This window comes from Cololabis saira, chromosome 8, assembly GCF_033807715.1.
Source record: "Cololabis saira isolate AMF1-May2022 chromosome 8, fColSai1.1, whole genome shotgun sequence".
NCBI classification, from domain to species: domain Eukaryota; kingdom Metazoa; phylum Chordata; class Actinopteri; order Beloniformes; family Belonidae; genus Cololabis; species Cololabis saira.
In genome coordinates this window covers 9,351,013-9,363,091 of record NC_084594.1, presented here as the reverse complement: position 1 = coordinate 9,363,091, position 12,079 = coordinate 9,351,013, and the positions used below count along the sequence as shown (strand labels likewise).

Sequence of the window (12,079 nt, the reverse complement as noted above, 5' to 3'; positions counted from 1 at the left end):
AGCAGTGTATTATTCTTGTGGTGAAGGACAATGTAGGCTAACATTTAGTTCCATAAATAGGTTAAGTAGTAGTTAAGAGATTATTAATGAGTTTGTATTTATTGTGTATGTTAATATAATTTAAGTTATGTTCAAATATTGCAATTTAAATTGCTAATAAAATCCTGGAATATTCTGGAAGTTTTCAAAATGTTTCTTTAGTAGTTTTTGAAAACAAAGGTTTGAATCAAACCGTGTATCAGGTGAACCAATACACATGAAAGTTAGTATAAGTCAATACAGATTTATTTTGCATTGATCAGCCTATCAATTAATTAGGTTCATATTCGTGACAAATGTAGCCCTGACCCCCGTTCACCCAATCTGTTTGGTCTTATTAATGTCCCGTCCCCAGCAAAAAGTACATGCAGGTTATGCTGTTATATCGTCCCTACCAATGTTGAGACCAAACCTACGCCCTTGGCTGTGGGACATAAAAGAGGCACTTATATACCTCTTCAAAATGTACAGTATGTCATGCAGGTGAACGGGAGAGCGGCGGTGTCATGGCACCTCATTGCTACTGAAGATTTAAACCCTTTTCTATGATGTTGCAGGTAACTCTGAGTGTTTTTGAACTGGCTTCTGCTGCAGGGCTGAAATGTGAAATCGATCCTGCCCTGGTCACAGCTATTGCCAAAATGCAGACAGGTAACACTTAACATTTCAGCATTACTTCAGCACACTATACAGGACTGTCTCAGAAAAATTAGAATATTGTGATAAAGTCCTTTATTTTCTGTAATGCAAAAATGTCATACATTCTGGATTCATTACAAATCAACTGAAATATTGCAAGCCTTTTATTATTTTAATATTGCTGATCATGGCTTACAGCTTAAAGGAGCATGAGCCAGGATTGAGGCAGGATTTATGAAAAAAATTCGTATACGTTTTAAGTTTTCTAGTAATAATGTCAGATGAAGCGTTCCAAACCAAAAAGAATGAGCCCTCTAGTGTATCTCTCCGTTGCCTTGAACAGGCTGTGTGCTGCAAAATGTGCTGCAATTGTGGGGCCGAATTTCCCGCGCTGTCCTGCGGATGTGACATCACATGACGCTGCATGCACGTTCTCCCCGTTCTCCCGTGCCGGCTTCACTGTTGGCTGCAGTACCCCCAACGGCCGTCGTGGTGAAGGGTGGCGCTAGAGAGTCTCATTTCTTAAAAGGAGCCTCATGCTCCTTTAAGAAAACTCAAATATCATATCTCAAAAAATCAGAATATTCCGGGAATCTTAATCTTAAACTGTAAACCATAATCAGCAATATTACAATAATAAAAGGCTTGCAATATTTCAGTTGATTTGTAATGAATCCAGAATGTATGACATTTTTGTTTTTTAAATTGCATTACAGAAAATAAAGAACTTTATCACAATATTCTAATTTTCTGAGACAGTCTTGTATTTTGCATGCTATATTTGCACACTCATGAAGAAATATTTTCTCCTTTTATATATTTTTTTCTGCTGAAAACGTCCAGACAACACCTCAGCCGATGAAGAGTTCAAGTTGTCTTGTTTGCTGCTCGTCTACATCGCCGTGTCCCTGCCCACCCTGGCTCTGGACCCCAACTCTAGCTACAACCGGCAATACGGAGGTGCAGAACCAGTCGCTCACTTATTCTCAGAGTTGTCAAAAGTATTCACATTCATTACTCAGGTAGAAGTATAGATACTAGAGTTTAAAAATACTCCTGTAGAAGTTGAAGTATCAACTCAGGTTTTTTACTCAAGTAAAAGTATAAAAGTACTGGTTTCAAAACTACTTAAAGTATAAAAGTAAAAGTAATGTAAGGGGGAAAAAAGCCATTAAGGACAAAATCCATTGAAAATGAATGCATCTTAGTATAATGCAAATATATTAAAGAAGCATATCTGTGTACTATTGAGCATTAACATGTGTTTCAGAGAGCAGAAGATATGATGACTAGTTGCCTATAAGTATTGTAATGGTGCAAAAAGTCAAACTTCAGAGGCATGTTATCATTTATCCTAACCTTTATTGGAATGTACATCCAAGTTTAGTTGCAGGAATCTGAGGGAACGGATGTAAGAACAAAACTGGACAAGAACATCTGAAACAACCACAACCAAATTCACTCTATCCGGATGGAGCAATTTAACTGGATAGTTTTTATTTAAAGGCCGAAATGAAATAGAGTAATGAGGCTGTTTTTAAAATGTAAGGAGTAAAAAGTACAGATAATTGCATGAAAATGTAAGGAGTAAAAGTAAAAAGTCGTCTGAAAAATAATTACTCCAGTGAAGTATAGATAACCAAAATTTCTACTTAAGTAAGGTAACGAAGTATTTGTACTTCGTTACTTGAGACCTCTGCTTATTCTTGCTCCAGACTCTGATAGTAATCATCCTCCAGACAGCTCGCAACCAACGCTAATCAGTTGTTCTCTCACTCATTACGTGCCAGCTGCTGATAGTGTATAAATTTTTTTTTTTTAAAACTGGCTCCACCCTGAAACACAAGCATCAAACTTTCCAGTCTGACATGATCCCAAGCAAAGCATGATGGTTAATGAGAAACACGTTTTTGTAGCGAGACTTTTGTTTACAGATAACTCTGGCTGACGTGCATCGATACAGTTACTTTTGGCACGCGGCCCTGCTGACCCTAACTGCTTGGCTCCGAGCCTAGACTCAACATTAAGAGAAGCAAACAGGCCAAGATTCCTATCGGGGAGTAAAATGGCTTTTGTCACAGATTATTTTCTTTTGCCTTTACTTTCCACTGACTTATTTGAAACAAATTAACCCCGTGAGCCTGAGGAAATATGCTCAGCATGCTTCTTCTTAAGTGTTACAGATCATTAAGTCAATTTGTCCAATTTGCCCCGACCACAAAAACATCCTCTCTGCTGCTTAAGTACAGGACATGTTTTACCAGTAATTTTCATTGATGGTTTTGCTGCGTTTTTATTTTCCTTAGGCCACAACAACAACATCCACTGTTTAGCTGTAGCGATCAACCAGCTGTTTGCAGCCATGTTCACAGTTCAGAAGAGGAACATCGAGCAGCAGCTGAAGGAGTTTCTGCTGGTGAGTAGAGAGAAATGTTGTCACAGAGCAAGTTAGTCTGCGGAGGAAAGGCTGAATGTACATTAGTAGCCTACAGTATAAACAGTACTGGAGTTGAGGGGGGATGAGGGGGGATGAGGGGGGATGGCATCCCCTCTGAAATAAAAATAAAACTGCCATCTCCGCTTTCCATCCCTTATGTCATTGGTTTTACTGCTATTTCAACATTTAGAGTCATCAGAAAAATAACACCAGAAAAATAACTTATTTGACAATTTTCACCTGTTTCAAGTCAATTTTCACTTGAAATAAGTAGGAAAATCTGCCAGTGGGACAAGATTTATCTTCTCATTACAAGCAAAAAAATATTGTTCCACTGGCAGATTTTTCTACTTATTTTAAGGGAAAATCTACTTGAAACAGGTGAAAATTGTTGTTTTTTTCCAGTGATGAGTCTTGTTTTAAGTGTAATGAGATTTTTTTTTTTTTTACTAAAAATTAGACATTTTAACTAGAAAAAAAACATTCTTGTTAAGATTTTGAGTTTTTTGCAGTGTACGTTTAGTCAACCAAGCTAAAAGGGCTGTGATTGGTTTAAGGCGGGGGTGTTCCAGCCTGCTCCACGGCTTGTTTGATCTGTTAATTTCCTTTCCTAAATTAACAAATAAACTTCAAAACTTTCACAAAAAACCTACAGGTGATGTCAGGATAGAACTTACTGTACATATGCTTTAATACAAACCAATACTCTTCGACTACGACGGAGTATTAGGTAAAATTATGTGAATAAAGTCATAATGTTGCGAAAATAAAGTCGTAATAAAATAAAGTCGTAATATTACGAGAAAAATAACACCAGAAAAATAACTTATTTGACAATTTTCACCTGTTTCAAGTAAATTTTCACTTGAAATAAGTAGGAAAATCTGCCAGTGCGACAAGATTTATCTTCTCATTACAAGCAAAAAAAATCTTGTTCCATTGGCAGATTTTTCTACTTATTTCAAGTGAAAATCTACTTGAAACAGGTGAAAATAGTTGTTTTTTCCAGTGATGAGTCTTGTTTTAAGTGTAATGAGATTTTTTTACTAAAATGAGACATTTTAACTAGAAAAAAGAAAAATATTCTTGTTGAGATTTTGAGTTTTTGCAGTGATCCATTTTACTTATCCTGTGAAGGACAGAGTCATATTAATAAGTTCAGAAAACTGTTTTTTATTGTTGTGTTTTGATGTATTTGATGTAAGCCCAGTGGATATTTAAAGCTTACAGAAGGCTGCATTTAACTTCTGCTATGTCATTCCTGCAGTATTTCTTAAACCGATTTTGAAATAAAGTTTTTTTTTTTAATCATGTTCTAATTCCAAATTTGAAATAAAACAGGCACGGTTAGATTTCTAATTATACTGTAAGCTTCAGCACGAAAGCACCCTGGAGCCCAAACACACCTGAGCACAAACACACAAACACACACATGCTCTTAAGATATGTGGGAGGTCATGCGCTTGACTGGCTCCACATGCTGAGCTCCCTTTTCTCTTTTTTTCTTCTTAACCTGTTTTTGGTTTTTCCTCTTCATGGGAAATACTGAGTTGTTGTCACAGCCCAGTCACACGTCAGGTAAAAGACGTTTGGCATGGTAATATCGCTCAGATTAGTGCAAAATATTGTTATTGGATGAAGAGTAACAAAGACAAAAATCAGTCATTTAAAGGGGACCTATTATGGCATCTAATACCTATTTTAAACCGGCCTTGAATGTCTTAAAAACAAGCTTTTGATTGTTTTTGCTAAATAAATGAGAAATTCAGCCTCTAAACCATGTCTTTATCTTCCCATTCTCTAACCTCATTATCTATGAGGGATTCTGAGTGGGCGGGGAGGCTATGACTACGTTTACATGCAGTCAAAATTCGGGTTATTGCTAACATTCCGGTTACTGAAACATTCGGAATATTCCGTTTCCATGCGTGAGCAAACAGGGTTATCCCTGTATACATGGTAATTAATCATTTGGTATATCTGGATCAAAACAGCGACGCACGGAGAATGTGACGATGCAATTCCCCTCATTTCCGCTTCTTCTTCCTGTATCCAAATTCAAAACAAATGCTTCTTCGCGTAACTTTTCGCTCACCTTCTTGTAAATCTGTCTATCCCGGTACTTTCTACCGTCTACAAATGCAGAAATGTTCATATCTTTCATTACATTTATGAAGTGATTAGTCTCCTCCTCACTCCAAAAGTGTGGCGTGGTCTTGGTTTCTCCGTGTTTATAAGAACTTCCTGGACTCAAAAGACCAGGATTCCTTGTGAACAGAGCATGCACAGAAAACAAATTCATGTTCCGTTTGATCGGGATATTCCGTTTGGCGTTTACATGACCGAATATTCGGGTTTTAAAAGGAGTAACCCAGGGCTCATATTCGGGTTTTTAAATATGAGCAAATTCGGGTTATTCAAAGAGGTTATTGGTGTTTACATGGCCGTGCAAATTCGGGTTATTGCTAATATTCGGGTTTTAAAAGGGTTATTGAGTGCATGTAAACGCAGTCTATGATAATGAGGCTCTGTGCTGATTGGCTGCCTGAATGACACGATACACCGCTACGAAAAAATGGCGGAAGCTCAGGCCGGCGGAGTTAGTTGTGGGCGTGGTTTCACGCATCAGAGGCCAACTGATGTAAATCTGGACAGAATCTGAACGGCTCGTAGATCCACATCACACTGGACGGCTCATCCGGGCGGCTGTACAGACACTGCAGAATTTGGTTGCTTTCCTCCTTCTCTGAGTTGGCAGACTGAGGGGAGACCACTTTACATATGTTAAAGCAAGAAAAAACTTGTGTTTCATATAGGGCTGGGTATCGATTCAAATGTCAAGAATCGATTCGATTCCGATTCTTAAGATTCAGAATCGATTATCATGATTCGATCCGATTCGATATTGATTTGGCTTAGTGTTATTTAAAATGTTTTTTGAGCTGTTGCCTGAATTTTATGACTGTAAAATAACTAGTGAAATAATAATTTCACAATAATTATTGTGAAATAACTAAGAAATAAATAACTCAAACAGGCCTTTCAATATCCATTTAAAGTGCAAAAAAGAAAGAAATTGCAACAGTTCATGCAGTAAACAAATCATTTTAGCTTATCTAATTTATTCTGTCACCACGGACACATATTGCCATGAAGCACCTGGCATTTTTCAGAAGTGTCATGACAAACTGTGTGTCCGACTACTGGGATTAAAGTTCACCTGGCGAAAATGATGACAATTTTTTTTTAAATCGATCTTTAGACATAAGAATCGATTTTTAGGAATTAATATGAGAATCGATTTAGAATCGGAAAATCGATTTTTTCAACACAGGCCTAGTTTCATAATAGGTCCCCTTTAAGAAACTACTTTCACAGAGTACTGACTTGGTTGTGGCATGATGCACAGATTTTCTAGTTGTTTTTTTTAACCCACTGCCTGCTAAATGTGACGGAGATGGAGAACAAATAGTTTCTTGGGCAAACTTCTCTGGCAAAGTTTCAGATCAAGAGCTTTCTCAAGACACTGCCAACCTTTTGTCCTGGATGAGATCATGACCAGAGGCGAAATATCACTCCTCTTGTTTGATTTGTCTCTTTTTAACTCCCTGCCATTCCACAGCTGGCCTCCTCCACTCTGCTGCAGCTGGGACAGAATGTGGAGAGAGTGGAGATCAAAAACCGAGAGTCCATCTACCTGCTCCTTCACATGGTAGGCTCGTCCGTACAAGATTACACTTCCAGCTACATTAAAGTCATTGTCTGCCGTTTAACTATTCATTTGTTCAGAAATATTTCAAGTTTTCTCTTTACACTAATCCAGGGGTCGGCAACGCGCGGGCCTAGAGCCGCATGCGGCTCTTATCGCCGCCCGGAGCTTTTTCAAAAATGTTTGACCTTTTTTTTCCTTTTTCTCTTCTTTTTTTCCTTTTTTCTCTTTTTTTCTTCTTTTCTCTTCTTTTTTTCTTCCTTTTTCCTTTCCTTTTTAATCTCGACATTTCGACTTTCTTCTCGACATTTCGACTTTTTTCTCAAAATTTTGACTTTTCTCAAAATTTTGACTTTTTTCTCGACATTTCGACTTTTTTTTCTCTCGACATTTCGACTTTTTTCTCGACATTTCGACTTTTTTCTCAAAATTTTGACTATTTCCTCGACATTTTGACTTTTTTCTTGACATTTCGACTTTTTTTTCTCTCGACACTTCGACTTTTTTCTCAACATTTTGACTTTCGCCATTTGCCTTCATTCTAAGACTTTTAATTTTTTGCGGCTCCAGGCATATTTAGGGCCCGAGCACCTTCAGTGCGAAGGCCCTATTGTATCTGTAGGAATTCTTTGTATTATTTTTCTGACAAAAGGAAGGCCTTTTTGCCCCCCTAAACGTGCCCAAAAAGTCACCAAATTTTGCATGCAAGTCAGGCCTGGCGATAAATTTGATATTTAATGGTTTGCATTAATGGGCGTGGCAAAATGGCTCAACACGCCCCCCGGAAAACTTTGTGCCTCAAGCCCCACAATGCGGTTTGTCGTACATGCACGAAAATCGGTACACACCTGTATCATGGCCCAACTTAAAGAAAAGTCTCTGGGCGTCATGTCGAGAAACCGAACAGGAAGTCGGCCATTTTGAATTAATCATGTCATTTTGGCGAAATTTATGCCTTCCTTCGGCAGTTAATACAGCCCGAACCGTAACGTGCACCCAGGTGTGTTATACATCAAAATGTGCGTCTCCATCCTGCAACAACACGCATTACTTTTCTCTTTCAAAAGCGTTACCGTGGCGACGCTAGACGCCGAAAAGCGCGCCCACCCTTCATCTGATTGGTTCAGACAGAAAAAACTTTGTGCCTCAAGCCCCTCAATACGGTTTGACGTACATGAACGAAAATCGGTACACACCTGTATCATGTCGCAACTTAAAGAAAAGTCTCTTGGCGCCACGGCCGAAACCGAACAGGAAGTCGGCCATTTTGAACATTCTGAATTAATCGCGTAATTTTGGAGCAATATATGCCTTTCCTTCGAGAATTAATACGGCCCGAACCGTATCGTGAACCCAGATGTTTTATACATCAAAATGTGCGTCTCCATCCTGCGACTACACGCATTACTTTTCTCTTTCAAAAGTGTTACCGTGGCGACGCTAGACGCCAACAAGCGCAACCCCCTTCATCTGATTGGTCCATATTTGATAGTTCCCCAAAAGGCACCAAATTTGGCATGCAAGCCAGGACTGGCGATAAATGTGATATTTCATGGTTTGCATTAATGGGCGTGGCAAAATGGCTCAACAGCGCCCCCCGGAAAACTTTGTGCCTCAAGCCCCACAATACGGTTTGACGTACATGCACCAAAATCGCTATACACCTGTATCATGGCACAGCTTAAAGAAAAGTCTCTTGGAGCCATGGCCGAAACCGAACAGGAAGTCGGCCATTTTGAAATCTGATTGGTCCATATTTGATAGTTCTCCAAAAGTCACCAAATTTTGCATGCAAGACAGACTTGGCGATAAATTTGATATTTCACGGTTTGCATTAATGGGCATGGCCTAACGGCTCAACAGCGCCCCCTAGAATACTTTTCTCTGCCATAACTTTTGAATGGTTTGACATAGGAAGTTGTGGGTGGTGTCATGGGACTCTGTATGGAGTCCTTGACCTTCATTGGCCTGAATTAGCCCCACCCCTTCTTCTGATTGGTTGTCCCTTTTTTCTGCTATAACTTTTGAATGGTTTGACATAGGAAGTCGTGGGTGGTGTCATGGGACTCTGTAATGAGTTCTTAAGCTTCGTTGGCCTTAATTAGCCCCGCCCCTTCTTCTGATTGGTTGTCCCTTTTTTCTGCTATAACTTTTGAATGGTTTGACATAGGAAGTTGTGGGTGGTGTCATTTCTGATATGCTAATGGGGGGCGGTGGCCCTGAGTGCGAGGGCCCGTTCATCGCTGCTTGCAGCTTTAATTGTTTTTTGTGTTTTTGGTCCAATATGGCTCTTTCAACATTTTGGGTTGCCGACCCCTGCACTAATCCATGAGGCTGACTTATGTCATTTCTTCTAACTTATAAACCAGTGATTAACACAGTTCTAACTTTCAAATCTTTTATTTTCCATCACTGTTAAAACCTTAGTGAACCTTACTGAATACTCAGTTTGGAATCAGTTCAGCATGTTTCCTTCTGGACCTGTATGCTATTATCTTTATTTGTATATATTTTTTTTCTTTATACAGTATAATTTAGAATGTATTTTATAAAGTATTGACCTGACCTTTATCATTATTAAGTGCAAACTGACGTAGGGCTGATGGGTTTTGCACCCAATTCTAACATTTTCACCTCTGATTCATTCAGATTGTGGAGGAGTCTCTGTTTTTGAGCCAAGACATGCTGGAGAGTTGCTTTCCCTACGTCCTGCTCCGAAACGCCTACAGGGAGGTGTACAAGTCCTTCATTATCACGATGGGATGAAGACTTTTTTATTTAACTTTCTTAGTTAAAGACAGTATTCTACTGAACATGCATGTGTTGTTTTGATTGCATTTCATACAGGTCTCCATACGTCCTAATCATGGCCTGCAATATTTTTATTCCTGTTACTGAGAATGATTTATGTACACATATAAACAGGGCTGCACATAAGTGGGCCGCCAGAGCGCATGCACCGTCAAAATCCACAGTGCGCTGTCAATCTTCTGCTGCGAAGCGCTTTTGCGTACCAACAGCTGGGGCTCACATTATTTGTTGTGGCCAGACCAGAATACTAATATTAAAAAATCTATTGCGAGAGCCTTTCTCCAGAACTGCCACTCAAAGTTGGTACTGGCCAATCACAGCGTGTCCTTACTCCCCCTCCATGCTCGTGGCGGCGGTGGGTTGGGCAGGAAGAGAGGCAAGGATCCATCATCACAAGCAGCCTTACTGAACAAACCCCGACACGTCTCGTTAAAATGTCCAAGAAGCAAGCGCCATTAAGTAATTATTTTGGCGTTCCACCACCACCAACTACAAAGAGACGCCAAACTGAACCACTACCCGAATCGAACAGAAAACGTGTGTTCGCCGAGAAGTGGCTGCAAGATGTTCCGCAGCGACGCGCACCGTACGTCGCGTTCCCGCGTATCCTACCCCGTAAGCTCTGCGTTGGTGCAACGCGGAACCATAAATCAGCCAGTGTCCGTCACTGCGTGCAGCAGTTACCTGCGCCAGCAAGACGCTGCTCTGATTATGGCTCACAGTTTATGAAAACCCCAAATAAAAAATAAATTAGAGAATATTTTATGAAATCAATAAACAATTCCATCATCAAAATTATAACAAATAAAGGTTCAACACATCTTGCTTTGCATGTAATAAGACTAGGTAATATATTAGTTTCACCTTTTAAGTTGAATTATTGAAATAGATTAACTTTTACACCATATTCTAGTTGAATTATTGAAATAAATTAACTTTTACACCAAATTCTAGTTGAATTATTGAAATAAGTTAACTTTTACACCAAATTCTAGTTGAATTATTGAAATAAGTTAACTTTTACACCAAATTCTAGTTGAATTATTGAAATAAGTTAACTTTTACACCATATTCTTCACCTGTAGCAATATTCTACACCTAGGCTGATGTGGACATACAGAGCATAGGAGGCTATTTCAGCTGCTATATGGTTGGCTGTCTGTACAGTCATGCAAGTTCAATGCTATTAAAGAACACGTTTTTTCATATAAAATAAACACATTTTTATGCAGTTTAGAAGTTTTGGGGCTTTTTTTTGGCTCCTGCGCTGCTGAAATCGGGGCGTCCCTTATTTCTATTTCTGAAAGTTGGCAACCCTAGGTGCAAAATATGCCATGAGCATCCCAATCTGGCCGATAAAAACTGTAACTTTTATACTGACTCTACAGACTAACACGCACCATAATTTGTTAATTCATCTTTATAAGTGAATAAATATCGTTTTGCCTATAACTTATTCCTGCATCCCTCTTTTATCGATCCGGCGAGACGGGTGACCGCGTTTTTGGAGGCCCAAGTCACATATCCAGGGGCTCCTCTGAGCACCAGACCAAAATAATTATGTGCAGCCCTGCATATAAACCAAAGATCCTCTCTCTGTTTTTAATGACATTTATGGTGTATAATCACCAGCGTTATAGATCTTATTTACATCTGGTGTGATGCTGGTAATGTAAGCTTAAATCAATAAGTCTGGCACATATTGCAAAGTCTCTTTTATTCTTTTAATATCAGCACTCGTCAACCCGTTGGCACATAAAGAAAACGAAGCGTTACAGTGGAAGCTGGTGAACAAATTCATGTATATCTTTACATACAGTACGGATCATACATAAAAAGGAGGCAAGAGAACACACCAATGGACACTTTATCAATGCAGGATTAATTCAACTTAAAGATATTGTTGAGTTACAGACTATTAGTTATGTTCAAGGCAAAAGGCAGAATATTGCCTGAAAATATACAACGTTTTTTTGTGATTAGTTCAGAAAATAAGGACCATAGGAGGAAATTTGATTTTAAACACCCGTTTGCACAAACTACTTTAAAACAAAAGTGTATTTCAGTATGTGGTGTACAATTATGGAACTCCTTAACAACTGATTTAAAGGATTGTAAAAATATTCACCAGTTATATAAATTGTATAAAGGCAACATAATCAGACAATATGAATTTAACGGGTAAAATATATTTTGTTGTTTTTTTGTTTTTGGTGTTGTTGGTGAGTTATTGTGTATGTTTTCTTATTTTTTGTTTTTTTTTGGTATTATATAAGCAGTGACTGTTGAACAGACGGACAGACCATCTTCATATGTATTTTTTTTTTGAGAAAGGGGCTTGTAATATAAGGCTTTCTTCTTCTTGCCCCCCTTTTCAACCATTTCCATGATACGGAATAAATAAAATTGAAATGAAAATGAAAAAAAATTGTGTAAAATTGTTT

The 12,079-nt window shown here is 38.6% G+C and overlaps 1 protein-coding gene across 1 annotated transcript in view; it reads left to right on the top strand.

Annotated features, from left to right (window-relative positions):
• The window catches only part of nckap1l (NCK associated protein 1 like), a 56,022-nt gene extending 43,943 nt beyond the window's left edge, over positions 1-12,079 (top strand). The window contains 5 exon segments of the mRNA XM_061726712.1: positions 597-690; positions 1,522-1,638; positions 2,985-3,094; positions 6,738-6,827; positions 9,474-12,079. Of these exon segments, the coding sequence (XP_061582696.1) occupies positions 597-690; positions 1,522-1,638; positions 2,985-3,094; positions 6,738-6,827; positions 9,474-9,590 (528 nt within the window). The 3' untranslated portion in view covers positions 9,591-12,079.